The sequence below is a fragment of the Callorhinus ursinus genome, unplaced genomic scaffold, assembly GCF_003265705.2.
Source record: "Callorhinus ursinus isolate GAN/ISIS: 27379988/994484 unplaced genomic scaffold, GSC_fseal_2.0 scaffold8, whole genome shotgun sequence".
NCBI classification, from domain to species: domain Eukaryota; kingdom Metazoa; phylum Chordata; class Mammalia; order Carnivora; family Otariidae; genus Callorhinus; species Callorhinus ursinus.
In genome coordinates this window covers 37,379,946-37,399,892 of record NW_027397070.1, presented here as the reverse complement: position 1 = coordinate 37,399,892, position 19,947 = coordinate 37,379,946, and the positions used below count along the sequence as shown (strand labels likewise).

Here is a 19,947-nt window from a genome sequence, read left to right as displayed (position 1 = left end):
ATTTTGGAGGCAGTATATGCTATCCTTGAGAATATTGCTCAGACCCATTTATCAGAATGCTGCCAATGTTGAGGGAGGTCTGCAGCAGGTCAGGCAATGGTATAAGCTGCCCTCTCACTTGGGCCATATGATCCAATTGAGTCCCCAGTCACTAGAATACATGGATATATGTATAGACAGCCCCTCTCCAAAAGACCTAGTTACAGAATGTATGCTTTCAACCACCTCAAACCTAAATTCTGTTGGATTAGAAGTGCTAGTTCTTAGGCAGGCAGCTACATTTCCACCAGGGAATGAGATAAGAGGGTTCCACTGGGTTGTTTTGCAACCTCCCTGCCAGAGAACCAGCAAGCAAAGAAAGGAACTGCTGTATTGTCAGAGATAATTGTACACCTAGGGTTTCTATTAGACATCAGAGTTGAAAGAAGTATGTCTGTAACCCAGAACTTAATGGAGCATCTCTTGGTGCTTCCATGCCAGTGGTGCTTCCATGCCAGAGCCACCACCGCAACCACAACCCAAGAAGAGTAAAGCACTGAAAGGTTCTGACCTTTCACATTCCAGTTCTCCTCATCCTCCACCCCTGTTCCCTGAGATCACTTTCCAAAATAAACCACCTGCCTACGAGCCCCATTTCAGCCTCTGCTGTCTGATATAAGTTGGTAAGTGATTAAGGAGGGGCACATAAGGAGGGAGGGGGGGAATAATTTTTATCAGGACAATTTTACTCAAAAGCCAGACAATACTTCAACTTGTGACAGATAATCAAACCCAGTCCAGTATTACTCAGGAATTAAGAGAAATGAACTACTGATACAAACAGCAATAAGTATGCATCTCATGCATAATGCTTAGGGAAAAGATGCCGAACTCAAAAGGCACAAACTACTCCAGTCCATTTATATGACATTCTGGAAATGGCAAGCCAGATTAATGGTCGTCAGGGGTGACAGAAGGGGCTGATTACAGAGGGGCATAAGAGAACTTTCTGGGGTGACAAAAATGTACTAAATCTTCATTTAGATTCATTGGTGATCATGTGACTGTGTTCATCAAAACTCAACAAACTTAATGTTAAAAAGGATGAAGACAGCTCCCAAATCAGTAAAATAGTTGCTACAGAAATTATGCATTCACTCTTCCATCTAGAAGAAGCTCTGAAGCCCCTGAATGATTTCCCTTGGACACAGAATTCTAAAAATATGGTTATAAAACTTTTAGGTTCACAGTCAATTATAGAGTCTAGAAAGGGAGAAGGAGCCATAGTTGCACGATAAGTAAACAGAGTGAAGGAGACTGAAAAACCCATAACCAGAAGAATCAGGAATTAATAAAAGTCTTTTGGACTTTGGTACATGGGGAAGAAGCCAGTCTTATACCTCCAATTATCTTTGAAAGTATGACTTTATTCCAACCCATTATGATCACCGAAACAAAAATGATGACTCTGAATAACCAGAGATGAGTAATTAAATCAAGCAGATTCTGTTTAAGAAAACAGGAAGGTAAAATTTGGGGTGGGGGGGCGGAAAAAGGCAAATCAAAATTTCCAATTGATATTTTAAGTTACAAATTTAAACACAATATTTAAGTTTCTGAAAATCTACTTATCCAAAACCTTTATGCCATAAAGATACTGGATTATTATATTATTATCCACATCTTAAAAAAAGAAATTCATTTTGTCACATATGAAAGCACCAACCATGCTAACAGGATCTTGCATGTACAGGTGTTTAGATGGTATCATTTTTAGAAAATGGATACAAGCTATTTTAAAATCCTACATCAATTTGGTGTGTGTAAATATCATTTAAGTTGATAGTTTCATCATTAAAAACACCGGAGTGTAAGTTTGACTCTTCTAGCACTCGTGCATTTGGGCAAGTTACTCAATCTCACTGTGTCTCACTTTACTCATCTACAAAATGAGGATAAAATAAAAATATCCAGTTCATAGGACTCTTGTGAGAATAAATGATAATAAAATAAAGTGCTTACAATTCTGCCCAACACATGCTCCATACCTGCCCACTAAGTGTTATAGTTGTTATTGTTATTACACAAGCACATATTTTGTTTGTGCTACTCTTTGAAAAACACACTGTCACCAGATATTGTCAAATGCTTCTATGAATAATTACAAAGTTCTAAATGAATGGGGTCTGAATTAAACAGGTATAATTGCAAATAGAGAGAACAAAAGCTTAGAATTAGCCTAGACCTGGGTTTCAAGAAGAGCTGTTTCTCAAGAAATACTCACTAACTGCCCACTACGTGCAAAGCCCCAGTCAGATTCTAAAGTTAGAGCAGTGAGCAAAACAGATATGGCCCCAGTCCACAGCCCCAGCTCAATCACTCGCTGGGAGGTCTTGTGCCAACAGAAATCTCTTAGTGCCTCAGTATCCCCATCAATAAAATGGTAATAATATTTAACTCCTGACAGCAATGCAAGGACTTGGTGGCATCATGTGCGAACTGCCTTCTTAGGACAGCACACGGCCTACTGCAGGAACCCAATAAACTGTTACAATACGAATGGGAAAGAAGGGGGCCAAAAGCAGTAACTTACAAAGTTTCTTCAAGTTTTAACATTCAAGAGTCTATTTACTAATCAAACCCTACTAGCACAACCAAAATAATACTCATTTTCAAGAATATCAAGTTGCTTTTCTTAAGTGAAGTATTTTTATTTTATGTACAAATATTTTATTTTATGTATTTTATGTAGCACTAGGGTAGGTATCTTGGGTATCTGTAGTAAGGTAGGTATCTTAGATGACCCATTCAAGGAAGTTCACTTAATCCAACTTAATGAAACCTGTATCCTCCCAGTACTGATGGAAACACTGGAGGCACATACTGAAGCCATTGTTTCCAGATCAGACCATGCTGGTTTGAGCAGACATGGCAAGAACGAGAACCCTGGCCAAATTTTCTCCAATGACTCCAACAGAGATGTTGGTGACCCATCTCGCTCTCTTGGATGCAACAGGGCAAAAAGCAAGAATACCAAGTTTGAAGCAGAAAAATATGCTAGTGCTAAACATTTACATCCCAAAGTGTGACCTACCCCCGATCAAGTATTGATTCATTGTATTTCTCTCTTAAGTAAATTTAGCAGGAATTTTGGCATGAATAAGAGAGAAGGGTTTTCATTTAATGTTCTGATTTGTACTTCATTTATACCTGATCCTTTGGAAAGATACCCTAAGATAACTTTATGCTATCTTAAATTTTCTAAATACATGTGATGGCTTAAATCTAGAATCATGCTTAAATTAACATCTGTGATTGATATATATTACGGAGGTTTTCTTTAAGAGTTTTCAGAAAGAGCAACATACATATTTTTAAGTCCATAGTTAACAATTAATTGGAGTTAATTTCCATAGTTAACCATTGTAGTTAACTTCAAAATTGGCTGGTTATAATGAATATTACTTAATTCTAACCTTTAGTGTTATGTAGAGACAGTCATTTTAAGAGAGATTAACTTAGATACACAATAAAGATTTTAAAGCCCAAATGAGCAAGTACTTATTTATAAGAATTACCTGATACCAAAAAAACAGCACTTACATTAAGAAAGAATTTGAATCATTTCTTGGAGATTGTTTTACTAGGACCTGACCTCTATAACATTTATGTGTTACGTATATGTGATATAAACAAACGGTACAGTTGAGGACTTGGACTTGTTTTATATAAAAACAAAATGAAAGTAACAAAACAATTTAAATGACATTTGCTAGGAAACTGGTTTGATTGTTGAAAACGAAGCACTTACTTCTTCACTGACAAATTTCCACTCCCACTTCAGTTCTTCACACCATATCTCCCACTCTTTAGCAGCCTCCAGCAAACTCAACCATTTGTCCCACAGAGCTGCCGTGGTTCTGAGCAAACACATGTCATCATGGTCTGTGCATGAGGGTCTCAGGTGTCTGAGGACCTGACGTAGTTTCATGAACTCTTCTTTGGTTGATAGAAGATTTGACCCCAAAACCTTAGGAAAGAAAAGGAATAGGGGGAATACAATGTCTATTAATTTTTCGGAGACTTATAAACTTCTTAAGATCTTGAACAATTGATGACTTTAAATCATCCATAAGTATTACATAGTCTATTTTTTAGTCCTTTTGGAAGTCAATTTGAGACAGATTAGAATTACCTATGTATTATTGTGTTGCCCATGAATTTGGAACTACGGTGACAAAAATGACCCATAAACCAATTCTTCCAAGTAAGAAAGTGTTTTGAAAGGTAAACATCCTAAAAGTTCATTGTTATTTTAATATAAGTCTCATTATTTCACTAGGTTGTTAATTTGCACTATACTTATCAACACCAATGCATTACTTAGGGTTTTTGTTTTTGTTTGTTTGGGGACAGATGTTAAGCATAGATAATTTAGAATGTTTTCATTAAAATCCTAATAACATAATACCATAGATTCTAACAGATGAAAATAAGCAAATATAAAAATTAAATAGTAAGAATAAGAAGTAGCCAGAGTTTAGACTTATGATAGTTGCATTAAATTCTCTGTCATTGATCCAGCAACATCCAACAAAATAACATGAAAGGTAAAGCTTTAGAAAGAGGCACTGGGGTGCCTGAGTGGCTCAGCTGGTTGAGCATCTCACTCTTGATTTCTGCTCAAGTCTTGATATCAGGGTTTTATGACTGACCCCCGTCGCAGGCTCTCCACTTAGCGGGAGTCTGCTTGAGGGTCTGTCCCTCTCCGTTTGCCTCCCCTCCCACTCGCTCACACATCCTCTCGCACACACTCTCTCTCTCTCTCAAATCAATCAATCAATCTTGAAAAAGAAAAAGAGTGATCACTAAGAACAGTTTGCTACACCAGTAGGTTTGCTACAGTCTCATGAACCCAACTGATGAACTCTCTTGGAATCACTGTTTCATGTTTCCCCTTGGTGTTTGGTTTGGGGTGTTTTCTTGAGTGTACCACTCAGGCTGAAGATTTCTGTGGATCAAAACAGAGTCACATTCCCTGCTGTCGCCACCTGCTCTGTCACTTTTCTGCATACAGTCTTACTAGAGATGTGCAAATACCTTGCTCTGTTCCAAGCGCTCTAAAGCTTCTTTGTAAGATGCTGGCAAGGGAAACATGGACTGCCCAAGAACTGCCTCCATTTGGCTTAGGTTAGTGCAAATTTTCTCTTTAATTTTTCTGTAGCATTTGTAATTCTCAAGACACCTGTGAAGCACAGTTAGGGGAAAAAAGGTGTTATTAAATTTTATTTAGTACAATAAATTCTGGACTTCCCAGAATGAATTCTGAACACTTAACAGTATGTAATTCTCTTTGTGCTATTCAATGTTTTTCACCAAATTTTTATTGACTGTCTCCTCCTCCCAGGGACCTGTATGAGACTTTTAATGCAAACTTAACAGGCAGATAAGACTGTTCTCAAAACACCTAAACTGTAGGGGCACCTGTGTGGCTTAGTTGGTTAAGCATCTGCCATTGGCTCAGGTCAAAATCCCAGGGTCTTGAGATTGAGCCCTGTGTGGGCCCCTGCTCCGTAGGAGTCTGCTTCTCTTTCTCCCTCTGTCCTTCTCCCTGCTTGTGCTCTCTCTCTCCCTCTGTCTCTCTCTCTCTCAGATAAAATTTAAAAATCTTTTAAAAAATGCCTAAACTGTAAAACTGCATTCTTTAACACTGCTAATGAAGTATAAATTCTTCATTGAAATTTTGAATTTCTTGTAGAAAACCACTTAGTCTTAAAAATGCTCATAGCTTTTGAACCATTAATTCAAATCCACAATTTATCTTAAGGAATTAATCCTCAAAGTAGGAATTTATCCTAAACCTGATAAAACCTTTTACACAGTAAAATCTTTTTACTTCTTGTAATTAAAATGGCAAAAATTTGAATATACTTTACATGTAACAAAAGATATGGTTAAGTAAATTACAACAATCCATTTTGTAAAATATTTTATAGCAAATGCAATTACTTTTATGAAGTTTTGTTACAATAAGGAAAAGAGCACATGTTATAAAGTAAAGGTAAAGCAGCAGCCCATTTTTATAGAGCATAATGTGCTATACTGAAAAACACTATGAATAAAATTATATGTAGAAAATTGATACAGTCTAAACCCCTAAACAATTAAAAATTGAGTATCAAGTATATTTTTAAAAAATTATTCAAATAAAATAATAAACTGGAAAGGAATTAAGGAGTATTCAGAGACCTCAAACTATATGAAAGTAGAAATAGAGAGAAATAAGCTGAGCCCTAAGGACAGTTTTTCACTTTGAGGGCATTTGCTGAGTTTCAGTTTTATTAGCCCTTTCCTGGAATGCTGGGGGCCAAAGGATAAAGCCTCAACCCAGGATAGGTATTTAATAGGAAACCCTCTCAGTAAAGATATTTGTAACATATATAACAAAAGACGAGCTTCCAAAATATAGCATAAATCTCTACCAGTCAAAAAAAAAAAAAAAAAAGATGAGCAATCCAATAAAAATTGGGCAATGGTTTGAACAGGCAGTTTTTCAGAAGATGAAATATGAAAGACCAAGAAATACTCAAAAAAGAGGCTCATATATGTTAATAATAACAGAGATGCAGATTAGAATCACAATGAAATATCACTTCTCATCCATCAGACTGGCAAAAATTAAAACTCCCTTGGGGCACCTGGGTGGCTCAGTTGGTTAAGCATCTGACTTCAGCTCAGGTCATGATCTCGGGGTCTTGAGATGGAGCCTCGTGTCAGGCTCCATGCTCAGCAGGGACTCTGCTTGTCACTTGTGCTCTCTCTCAAATAAATAAAACCTTTAAAAAAGAAAATTAAATCTCCCAACATCGGGTATTGGTCAGGATATGAAACAGTTGGAACATAGAATATTCTTGGAACACTAGTCTGAGTAGAAATAAGTAAAATCATTTGGAATTTAAAATGTAAGCTGTGCATACCTTTTGACCCAATAATCACAATCCTTGGTATATATTCCAGGGAAGCTCTTGAATTTAAAAATGTTCCTATTGGCAGTGTTTGTAAATGCAGACTAGAAAAACCCAAATGTCTATCAATAGCTGGGTGACCAAATTTTGCTATAGACAAGTATATGAATAAACTTCAGCATCATAATGATGCAATTGAAAAAATGCAATGACAGAAGAATACACATATATGAAAATGGGGCACAAACACATAGTAAAATTTTTAAAAAGAAGAAAATGGTAAATAAAAAATTGGACATAATTGTTAATTCTGAGAAGAGGAAAGGACCACACACAAGAATTCAAAAGTCATGATGTTTACCTTTGAACTTTTGTGTACAAAGCTGTTTGTTTTATCATTATTCTTTATATCATATGCAGACTTTTATAAACATTCTGTTGTATGTACTCAATATTAAATAAGAATAAAAGTAAAATAAATAAAATAAAATATTTGCTATGGTTTTCTGCAGATGATTTTTACATTTTTCCATATTTTCCAAATTATTTCTAATGTGTACATGTTAATTTTAAAGAAAAATAAATCTTAATTTTGTTCTTAAAGCATTACCTTTAGAAAGAAGTACCTACCTTTCTAGTTCACTTTCTTTTACTTTGGCTGCCTCCCTCATGGCTGAATCCTTAGAAACTAATTCCTGTATAGTACACTGGAGTTGTTGTTTGGCTTCAGGGCTGCATATAGTCCCCAATTTCTCAGTGAGGTCCTGGATGTCTTCTATTGTGGATTGCAATTCCTCTTGTTTCCAGCCAGGCATCTCCAGTGGTTCTTCTGGGTTATCAAGGTCTACTTTATGGGATGCAACAATGGCTTCACGGGTAGTAAAGATCCCCATCGCCCTGATGACTGCCTCATTATAGCGGGTCATACTTTCATAAGCATCATTCAAAACATCCTGGTGAATAGGAGATTAAATGTTGTGACAAAGCTGTCAAACTCTGGGGACTTTTATCATTCTGGAATTTTTGCAGTGCATTCATAATATGTCTGGGTCTTATAAGGGCTAGCAACTCCTACTTTTAGTTTGACAGTACTACACTAGTATTTAAAGACAAATAAATTGTTTGCATAAAGAAAAACTGTTTCCAGATTTGCTAAGAAATCCACTCTAAATTCAAAAATACATCTCATGAATCATGTCTGATGATATATATTCCTGTTCTAGAACTCTTACATTACACTATGAATTAAATAAAACAACGGAATATATTAAATGTATATAACTTTAACGAATATTTGTTGGGGGGAATTAAAAGAAAACACACACACAAAAAACATTTCTTGTGTTTTTATTTTTATTTTTTTAAAACTTTATTCATTTATTTTAAGTAATCTCTACACCCAAGATGGGACTCAAACTCACGACCCTGAGATCAAGACCTGAGCTAAGATCAAGAGTCAAACACTTAACCAACTAAGCCACCCAGGTACCCCACATCTTGTGTTTTTAAAGAAATGATTCTGCTACTAACTTTAGTTTTGAGCACATTACCTAATGTCTCCAGACCTTAGTCTTCTTACTGAAATAACAAATAGTTGAAATAAATAACTTCCAGTCCAGCTCTAATCTTATTATTTTGGAGATTTATGTCATTGTTTCTGGAAACTATATTAAAATCAGGTAGAGAAGAACTGAATTTACTTCTCTATTGTTCAACAAATGTTGAACAAATTCAACATTTGTTAAGTACCAATATAAAGAACTGGTTAAGTACCAATTTTAAGGATATTAGGATTCATAATATGACTTTATATTTATAGCACTTAAACCTATTAAAATATTTCAAAAATATTATCTAATAATTCTTTGAATTAAAGAAGGGAGTTGATTCCCCCATTCTATAAATTTAATGCAACAATTCTGAAAACACAGTGAAAGGCATTATATTAGGTACAAGTGTTCCAATAATGCCTAAGCTGTCTATCCTATTATTGTGGAAAAGGAGGGAGTATGTTGGAGTCATTCTATAACAGAGGTCAACAAACTTTTCCTGTAAAGGGGCAGACTAAGTATTTTAGGCTTTGCATGCCATCTGGGCTATCACAACTACTCAACCCTGCTGGTGTAGCAAGCAGGAAAGCAGCCGTAGACATTCTCTAAAGAAGTAAGCATGGCCATCATCCAATAAAACTTTATTTACAAAATCAGGCACTGTGGGCAGATTTGGCCCCTGAGCCTTCATTTAATGACCCCTGCTCTAAAATCAGACAGATCTTGATGCAAATCCTGGTTCTGTTACTGCTGTAAGAGCTAAGAAAATGGTTGATGTTCCTGAACTTAAATTTCCTTATTTTAAAATGGGGCTCATAATAGCACCCACCTCACAGAGTTGCTGTGAGGATTAAAAACAAAGTATTCAGTACAGCGCCTAGACACTGAAAGTCCTAAAGAGATGTGGAGTTATTATTGTTATGTTCTTTTCACTACACCCTATTTCTTCTCTTATGCCTCACTATTTCTAAAAAAACAAACAAAACCCAAATTTTGTATGAGCTCAACAGAGGCTACAAGGGGCAGAACTAAAGGTGTCACACTCCTCTTTCCCATCTCTAAGGCACTGACCGTAGTTAGATATAGAATGAGTTGGGATCGTAAGTTGGCCCACAGCAAGTTTTTAAAATGGCTATTCTATGGGGAATGTTCATGTAGAACCTATAACTTCTCAAGAAGCACACATACTAACTAGAGTAAAACCTAAGATCATGAAATACAAGAAATGCATTAACTGCCTAATTAAGAAAAAAACTTACCGTGCGCAAACCAATGCTTGTATTAAGCTGCACATGAAGATCTTCAATGTCCCGCAATTTTGTCTCCACATCACAAGCATCAGGAGAATTTTCCTCTCTTTGCTTCTCAATAAGGGTCACAGCTTTCATGCTATCCATTTCCACCTGAACTTGCTCTTGGAACACTTCGCAATTCTCCTTTTCATTTTGAATATGTTCAATGTCCAAATTTATAAGTAAAGGCTGCTCTACCTGAGACTTTACCTGATTCAAAACATATAAGGAATTTTCCAGTTTGTCCTGAAAATTCTTTTCACCCATTTCTTTCGGTTGGGATTTCAGTACTCCATTTTGGAGGATCTTGTGTAACTTGTCATTTTCTTCTGCATACAGCTTTATTTGGAGTATTTCTTTCTCTTTGAATGAGTCATCAAAGGCCTTACTTTCATTTAATTTCTCTATTATCTCTTGACACAAGCACATAGCTTTCTCAAGTCTCCGCTTCAAAATTTGAGCACTGAGCAAATTGCTTTCTGGTGACATATGGGGCATTCCTAATACTGCTTCAGCCCTTTTCTTAATTTGCAAATCCATAGCCCTCAGTTTACTTAGTGATGCTTGGTATTTGCCATGTTCTGCCACAAATGTGTCCAACTGCTTAATTTTTTCCTCAAGTTCCTTTTCTTTTTCAAATACTAGGGCTTGTAATTGGTCAAGCTGGGAACAATCCCAGTTTAGTCCTACAGAGTCAAACACTTCTTTGAATTTCAGTACCTGCAGGATACTAGACTGAATACCAGTGATTCGGTCTTTAAGACTGTAGAGTTCCTCTTTAACATCTTCATTCATTTCTTGATTTAGGAGCAGTTCGCTGTGCTGTATATGGTCAACCTCCTTCTGAAGCACAGATGCTTTTTCACGGAATTCTCTGTAAAAATGTATCTTGTGTTCTACTTCATCACATTTACTTTGAATGAATCTTTGCATTCTGTTGGCTCTAGTCTTAAGATTTTTCAGTTGGTCATCCAGAAATAATCTTTCAAACACACTCAGATCCTTACAGAGGTTTGTTTGTTCCTGAAAGTGGGCTGCGATTACATTCTGCGCTTCTTGCAATGCCTTCTGAGAACTCGTCAAAGTGACCTGCTCCTGTTCCAGTTCAGTTTCTGTGGAGGCTGTTTTCATCTTGGGAATTATCAGTGCTTCGTTTTCTTGAAGCGAAAGTTGCACCTTCTCTATGACTGCAATAAATCTGTTTCTTTCTTCCAATTTAAATTCTAATTGCTGTGATCTTTCAGTCGATTTTAAAATTAGCATTTGGTATTGATTCTGGAAGTCCTGTAGGAGGTGATTTAAATCGTGGCTCTCATCTGCTGAAAGGTTAGGAATATTATTTTTGACCTCTTCAACCAATGACTCCACGGCCTGCTGCTTACCCAGGATGCCATCATGGGTCACCTTGCATTTTCTGATCTGTGAAAGAATGTCATCTGGGAGAAGGGAAGTGGCGGGAGTGAGTTCACCTAGCAGATTCTTGACCCACAGGAGAATCTCTCTCATCTTGTTCCTTATTTCGCCCTTCTGGAATTGATTTTCCACCTGGATGTTTAATGGCTCCAAGGCTTCTAATTGCTTCTGCAAGTTCTCCATTGCATCTTCCAAAGTACTCTTTTCTTTTTCTCCCCAGATCCTCTTCATCTGAAATTCAGCTTGCCCCTTTAAAACGGAAAATCGATGCTTAATGGTCCGGAGCTCAGTGGCCAAGGCAACTGTGCTTGCACTTCCCTCCTCTTCTTCTGGAGAGTTCAACCCTAACTGTAGACACTGCTGCTGCTGCTGCAGAGCAATGCCCAGGTCTTGGATCTTGCTCACGAGAAGTGTAAATGCCTCATGTTCTGCTGCTTGCTGAGAATACTTCTTTTGAGTCAGTCGTTTCACTTGTTCCCAACTATGTGCAAGTTGCTTGATCTGGCTTTCGAGCAACTTCTTATCCATGTCGGTCAGACAGTTTGATAAATTTTCCCACTTGATTTTCATCTTGCTTAAAGAACCTTTCTCTTTTTCGACTGATGCCAGGAATGTTTTAATTTTGTCCAGATAGGCTGCACTATCCAGTGGTCCCCTAGAAACAGAAAAACAGATGGAGCTTGTTAATATTTATTATATATCAACATGAGGTGAGAGGTCATTAGAAGAAATGAATTCTTCTTTGAATTCACAGAAGAGAAGATTAGGTTGTCTCTAAGAGCCCTCTGTCCTTAAAAATCAGAATCTTGTTTAGTGTGGCTCTCACTGGTATATGACAGTGTAGAAAGCTCACCTATAAAATATGTTTCATAAAAATGTGGAACCACAGGGAAGGAGTGAAGAGTGAAAGGGAACAGTGTCTGTAAAAGGACTCTGAACTGTAAAGAATTTGCACGAAGCTGAGTCGAGGACTAAGAAATCACCACAACATCCAACCACGTCATTATCATTTTACCAACAATTATGACTAAGAGGGTATAATCACCCGGATAATCTTTTGAGTATAAAATTGTTTCCTCAAAGGGAGATCACTGAAAGTAAACTCCATTAAGGCAAAGCTATAAAATCAACCTTTGTAATAGTGGGAAAGTGTTTACACAATAAGGCTATATCTGCAACCATTTGCTATTATTTTCAAAGCCAAAAGGAGTATATATATGTAAAAAGAAATCATTAGGATAGATATATATTGAGTATGTTGCAAACTATTTAAACCAATTATGTGGATACTAACCAACTGTATACATAGAATATTTCTTTCCACCCCCACAGTTTAGGATAAACTCTTGAAAAAAAGAGCGCTGAATTCCATAGCATCTAAATCTATTTGGCAGAATTTAGTGTGAATTAATTGTTAAATAAATTATTTGTAAAATGAGCATAATTTAATTGTAAAATCAATACAAATTATATAAAATTTATTGCATGAAACTGACAATTTTCTTCAATGGCTTCTGTATGGAATTAATTTCATACTGTAGTATTAAAATCATAATATCCTTTCATAGTATAAATTCTTAAAACTCGGGGCCTGTCTATGGTAGTGCAGCCCATGCCTGAATAAAAAGAAAGCAAGTCCTAAATTCTTTTTTTTTTTTTTTAAGATTTATTTATTTATTTTAGAGAGAGAGAGAGAGAGCGGAGGTGGGGGGGGAGGGGAGGTGGAGCAGGGGACAGAGGGAGAGAAATCCTGAAGCAGACACAGATTCCCTGCTAAGTATAGAGCCTGATGCAGACTGGATCCCAGGACCCTGAGATCATGACCTGAGCTAAAACCAAGAGCCAGGTGTTCAACCAACTGAGCCACCCAGGTACCCCACAAGTCCTAAATTCTTATACTTACACTTTTAGACTTTCCTTCTCTGTCAACAAGGCTTTCACTGAGGATTCAACTGAGGCAAGGTGTTCCTGAAAATCGTTAAGGAGATAATATTGGCTTTCTTTATTTTTCTTCAAAGTAATAAGTGCCTGAAGCAGACTGTCCAAGTGGTGCACAGAATGTCCTGTATTGTGAAGAACCAAGGCACTTGAGTCTGCTTTATTGAGATACTCAGTCTGTTCTAGTGGTTCAATGGCTGTTTTCTTTGCTTCCAACTGGGCATATAATTCCTAAAAACAAGTCAAGGAAATCAGTAAATATATACTCATTCATTTACTCATTACTTTTTTTCTTTCCAATAACACATTCTATCCCAAAAATAGGCTTAAATATTTCATTTGCACACAGAGAAACTAAGGTGCTGATATTTTAAAGCTTTTTTTCCGCTAGAATCTTGTTAAAATCTAGACTGAAACTCACAATGGGTCTAGCATTTAATAGCAATTAGATCTCCCTATTGTGTTAAAAGGTTCTGCAATGTCTAAAGGAAGATTTATCTTATTTTTTTAGGTTGTCCTAGATTTCTATACACTCCATTTATATATATCCTTTATATATATATATCTTATTTTTATTATTCACATACATCACCCCTCTTTTCCATTTTAAATATATGTTTACAGTTATGTAAACTCAGCTAGAAGTGTAGGGGTCATTTTTTTAAAAACATGGCCATGTATTGGACTTTTAGATTATATAGCTATAAATACATAAATATATAAACACAGCTATGTAAGCACAGCTGTAAAAACAAAGGAGTACCCCATAATGTTGATAATTAGGAAAAGTAAATTTGTCAGAATCTGAAGAATACATCTGACTAAGAAGAGGAATGATAAGTCAGAATTTCCAAATTTTGTTACTGAATAAGTAAGTTTTTAGGGACTTTAAGAAAAAGACTAATGTTCATTAAACTCTTCCACTTTTTAAGTGGAAAGATTTATACAACTTACTGATTAGTACATAATTATATAGTTACCAAATTGATCATCAGGCAAAGGTTAAATAAGACTTTTCATTCTGTGCAAGCAAGTTTCTGGTAATTAAAATATATTGTATTGTACTGGATAAATGATGCAATCATGTTGTCAGTGTTTTTCTTGTTTCCATACCTCTATCTCTTTTAATTGTTCATTTCTTAACATAACATCTAATTCTAAAGGTTGATTTTGCAGCTCATTGACTTTATGCTCATCTTCAGTGTTTTTCATGCTTTCTTGAACATCCAGAGAAAGTTGTTTTGACAAAACCACTTCCACAGCTGAATTCTGAAAACATAAAAAGATTAATTGCTGAACAGTCTACCTTACAAATAAATAATTTTTCTTTCTCTTGGTGAAAACATTCCAGTTCCTTCTATTTACTTAAAGACTTTCCAAAAGTATCTTTGGGCACTATCAAAGATGATTTTTCCACACAATATTTAATTGCTTTTATTGGTATCCCACCAAAAAAACCCTTTCCTGGCAAGATAGTATAGGATCTCTGATTATATTGTGAGGCATAATCTAGTCTTAAGAAAGAAAACAGATATGGAAAAAACAAAAGTTCCGAAGTTTATGCTTAGTATTCACTGTGATGCAGAGGGCAGAGCAAATAACAGGCATTCAATGTTACCTATTGGTAGTTTAAGTGGACAGATGGCAGAAACACCAGGATTTCATGGTATTAAGAATGAATTATGCCTTACACCAGTTCATAGGAAGAACTCCAAGCTGGGTACGGCAGGTTATATATGTAGTAGTATGAACTTTTCTGAAAGTTACAAGAACTTGACTTTCTCATAGGGTACAAAGAGATGCGCCTGCATCATTCATTGATTCATTCTTTGGACAAATATTTGTTGAGCACGAACATATACCAGGTGCCATGTCCAAAATTTTAAAAGATTCCCATTATTTTGCTAAAGCATTAGTTTTTATTTTCCCGTTACTTTATAAATGAAATACCATTTGATTTTGTCATATACTTTCATGTCAGTAAGGTCTGTATCAAGTCTATGAATAAGATGTGTCCACCTCCCCCAATAAGGTAGAAACTGTTGTTGTAAAAATACTACCTGGATAGCAATGCAGAATGTTAACGATAACGGAAACTGGGTAAGAGATACATGACAACTTTCTGTACTATCTCTGCAACTTTTCCATCAATGTAAAACTACCCTAAAGTTAAAAGATTAAATAAAACAGGGGCGCCTGGGTGGCCCAGTCGTTAAGCGTCTGCCTTCGGCTCAGGTCATGATCCCAGGGTCCTGGGTTCGAGCCCCATATCGGGCTCCCTGCTCGGCGGAAAGCCTGCTTCTCCCTCTCTCACTCTCCGAGCTTGTGTTCCCTCTCTCGCTGTGTCTCTCTCTGTCAAATAAATAAAATCTTAAAAAAAAAAAAAGATTAAATAAAACAGATGTATGGACGTGTATATGTCTGGAGCTTCACCAAACCTAACTGGTAAGAAAATTCACCTGAGCCGTGTTATTGGTTTTGACATAGTTGGCACTCAGCACAAGTCACTTCTTTGAAAGGCTACAAATGATTAAAATGATCTTATACATTTCCTCCATTCCCAACAATTTATTCATGCAAAACTATAGTTAAAAATCTACAGGGAAGACAGCATCTCAGGAGGAAGGATCCAGGAAGGCTGTGAAGGAAAAGAGAGAGGTGCCACACCACAGGCTCCATCAGCCTATGGGTGTTCCTTGTGAGGAGTCACAATCACACGGGGTGGATGTCAGCCTCCCACTAGATGGTTATTGTTCCTTACAGTACCCCCCAAATCCACCTGCAGAATAAGAGTGCCTGAGGTAAAGCCAGAGATATTAGACCCTAGGAAGACTTTACTTACTATTAATCATCTACTAAGAACTCAGAGCCCTAGGTCTAATCCCATAAACCAGTGATTTGAGGACTAGCAACAATTTGCCACTTGTAATCTGCCTTTCGTAGTCAGAGAGAGCATTCTGAAAAACCTGAAATCACCCCAAAACACCACTTGTTTACCAACTCCAAAAGCCATGTTTCTACCTTGGCAGAAAATCCAACAGAGTCCCTCAAACGAACATTTCAAATTTAAAAGGTAACATTCCCTTGCTCATGCCAGAGAGGTTGGAACACAGACTCAAGGTCCTGATTGGCTCCTGGAAAGATTCTTTGGCAGCAGTCATCCTTTGCTCATTACCCCTTAACTATATTTTATTTTGATTTTGCAGGCTCATTTGAATGATTTTATTTTAAATATATGATATTTCAAACAGAGTTAGAAGAACAAAATGTAACCTAGTTATTAATGATATTAAACTATTAATAAAATATTATAAATAATTAGTATGTATTTATAACATTATGCTTATAATAGTATTATAGTATATATTAATTTATTTATAATATTAACATATGCTATAAATGAAATAATAAAATAATATTAATGATACAGATATAAGTAATGTAATTTCCCATATCATAACTATAATTTAAAATTCAATGTTCATCCCTCTTTCATCTCTTCCTCCTCAGAAATAAACACTATTCTAAAATATATGCATACATTTAAAAAAATATATTTATTCACTTAAGTAATCTCTACTCCCAACATGGGGCTCAAACTCATGACCCGAGATTAAGAGGCACACGCTCTTCCAACTGAATCAGCCAGGCGCCCCACACATGCATTTTTATACTTTTACTACATATATTAGTATTCATACAGTATTGTTTTATGTATTTTAATTCCTATAAAACTGGAATCATGTATTATCATTTTATAATTTGTTGGAGGTTTTTTTTCCACTCAGCAGTAGGTTTTGGGGTTTATTCATGGTGACAGATATAAATACGGTACAGTCATTTTAGCTTTGTATACTGTTCTCCTGTCTGCATGAACATGACTTATTTATCTGTCAGGCTACTGTGAACATAATATTGTTTCCAGTTTATCTTATTAGAGATATTGGTCTGATAAACACCCTTGTGTAGGCCCTTTTGCACATTTGTGTGAGTTTCTTTGGGATATTTTCTAGAACTAAAATTATTCCTTTTGATCATCAATAGAGAGTTGTCGATTTGTTCTCCAAACTGAATTACAGTTTTTACTCCCACCCGCATGGTAAAAGAATTCATATTTTCCCTAATCTTCTCTGATATCTGGTGCTAAAAGACTTTAATTTCTCCCAATATAATGGATGTGAAATTGATATTATCGTTTTAATGGATTTCTCTGGCTGCTACAAAGACTGAGCTACTCTCCTAGAAGAAAACGAGCAGTAAGCTCTTTTTTTTTTTTTAAGATTTTATTTATTTATTTGAGAGAGAAACAGCATGAGACGGGGGAGGGTCGGAGGGAGAAGCAGACTCCCCACTGAGCAGGGAGCCTGCTGTGGGACTCAATCCTGGGACTCCAGGATCATGACCTGAGCTGAAGGCTGTCGCTCAACCAACTGAGCCACCCAGGCGTCCAAGCAGTAAGCTCTTTGACATAGGTCTTAGCAATATTTTTTTGGACCAGTCTCCTCAGGCAAAGGCAACAAAAACTAAAACAAATGGGACTACGTCAAACTAAAAAGCTTTCGCACAGCAAATGAAACCATCAACAAGACAAAAAGGCAACCAACTGAATGGGAGAAGATATTTGCAAGTCATATACCTGATACCAGGTTAACAGCCAAAATATACAAGGAACTTACACAATTTATTATTAAAAAAAACTGATTAAAAAATGGGCAGAGGACTTGAATACACATTCTTTTCCAAAGAAGACATACAGATGGCCAACAGGCACATGAAAGATATTCACCATCACTAATCATCAGGGAAATGCAAATCAAAATCACAATGATATTACTTAACCATCAAAAAAAAATGAAATCTTTGCAACGATGTGGACGAACGGGAAGGTATTATGCTAAGCGAAATAAGTCAATCAGAGAAAGACAATTATCCACATATGATTTCACTCATATGTGGAATTTAAGAAGCAAAACAGAGGATTATAGGGGAAGGGAGGAAAAAATAAAATAAGATGAAATCAGAGAGGGAGACAAACCATAAGAGACTCTTAACTCTAGGGAACAAACTAGAGGGTTGCTGGAGGGGAAGTGGGTAGGGGGAAGGGGTAAGTGGGTGATGGGCATTAAGGAGGGCACGTGATGTGATGAGCACTGGGTGTTATATACAACTGATGAATCACTGAACTCTACCTCTGAAATAAATAATACACTATATGTTAATTAACTGAATTTAACTAAAACTAAATTTAAAAAAACACGAGATATCACCTTACACCTGTCAGATTGACTATTATTAAAAAGGCAAATATTAACAAGTGTTGGTGAGAATGTGGAGGATATTGTATGTCAATTATACTTAAAAAGAAAAAAAGACTGAGCTACTCTCATGCTCATTGGCCATATGAGTCTTAACTTCTATGAATTACTTTTGCATCTCTGTTGTCTATTTTTTACTGGGTTGATTTGTGATTTTTGTTGTTTATTTTCATACTCTGGATACTAATCTCCTAATAGTTTTATTCATTGCAATTATTATCTTCCAGTAGATTGTCTTTAAACTTTATATGTGATGTCTTTTGTTGAACAAGAGTTTAATGTTTTAATGCAGTCAAATATATCAAACATTTCCTGTTTTGGATTCTGTTTTCAGGGCCTGTTTAAGAACGTTTTCTATACTCTGACATCATAAATATATTCTTTATGTTTTCTTGCAAAGATTTTAACATTTTATTCTTTACATTTAAGTTCTTCTGTAATATGCTTCTGTGTGAGTTTTGTGATAGATAAATTCAGTCTTCGTCAGAAAAATTTAAGTGTTTTGCCTCACTCCAGAATGAAAGTTCAACTGGGTATCGAAATGCAGGTTAATAACCATCTTTCTCCCAGCCCTGTGCAGATGCTACTACACTGCGTTCTTTCAGTGTTGAGAAATCTGTTGTCAACATAATTATTTTTAGTCTGGTTGCCTTTGAGATACTTCTTTTTGGCTTTAGTGATTTATTGTGTAGCCTGTTCAAGGATCTCTGTACTTTCTGAAACTGAGGATTCATATTTTCCCTCAATTCTGGAAATTCCCAGGCTTGCTTTTCCTCCATTCTCTCTATTCTTTCCTCCTAGAACTCCTATCAGGCTTATGTTAGAGCATCTCAGTACATCTTCTGGGTCTCTTAAACTTTCTTTCCTATTTTCCATCTCTTTCCAGCTCTGTGTTGGATTATGGGTAATTTTCTCAGTCATATATTTTAGATAACTAATTCTCTTCAACCTGGGTCAAGTTTGCTGCTTAACCTGGCCAGAGCAATCTTAATTTCAGTAACTAATTTTTTATTTATTGAAGTTCCATATGATTCTTTCTCAAATTTTACTTTTTCTCAAAGTATTTTATTCTGTCCTTATGATTTCCAATCCATCTTTTATGTCACTAATCATTTTAAGCATATTATTGTATAATATATTCCAGACTATTGCATTATCTCACTTTCTTAATGTAGTAGTTCCTCTCATTTGTAGTAATGAGGCCTCTTCCCTATGGTGGACTGTTCCTTTGTGCTCATCATTGATTGACTGATTGATTGACACTAACTCAATATCAGACTTTTTTCTTTTTAATTTCACTGCGGGAATTCCTTTGGCCTAACTGATAGAAGTGACCCCTTTGTGTGGATTTGTGCTTGCTTCTTCCAAGTATCCCAAGGAGATAGGTTGGTTGGTATATAGAGAGATGAAAGACATAGAGACTGATTTTAACGTTCATTTCTTGATTTGAGCTACTACATAATGCAAGTAGTATAGATTTGTACCCTAAACTTGT

At 36.0% G+C, this 19,947-nt stretch overlaps 1 protein-coding gene across 3 annotated transcripts in view; it reads right to left on the bottom strand.

Annotated features, from left to right (window-relative positions):
- SYNE2 (spectrin repeat containing nuclear envelope protein 2) overlaps nucleotides 1–19,947 on the bottom strand; it is a 314,602-nt gene that overhangs the window by 133,959 nt on the left and 160,696 nt on the right. For all 3 annotated transcript variants that reach the window (XM_073895326.1, XM_073895325.1, XM_073895327.1), the window contains exons 46-51: nucleotides 14,251–14,406; nucleotides 13,103–13,368; nucleotides 9,754–11,854; nucleotides 7,575–7,897; nucleotides 5,080–5,224; nucleotides 3,791–4,009 (exon numbers count right to left, since the gene is read on the bottom strand). In XM_073895326.1, the coding sequence (XP_073751427.1) occupies nucleotides 3,791–4,009; nucleotides 5,080–5,224; nucleotides 7,575–7,897; nucleotides 9,754–11,854; nucleotides 13,103–13,368; nucleotides 14,251–14,406 (3,210 nt within the window). The remainder of the gene's footprint in view (nucleotides 1–3,790; nucleotides 4,010–5,079; nucleotides 5,225–7,574; nucleotides 7,898–9,753; nucleotides 11,855–13,102; nucleotides 13,369–14,250; nucleotides 14,407–19,947) is intronic.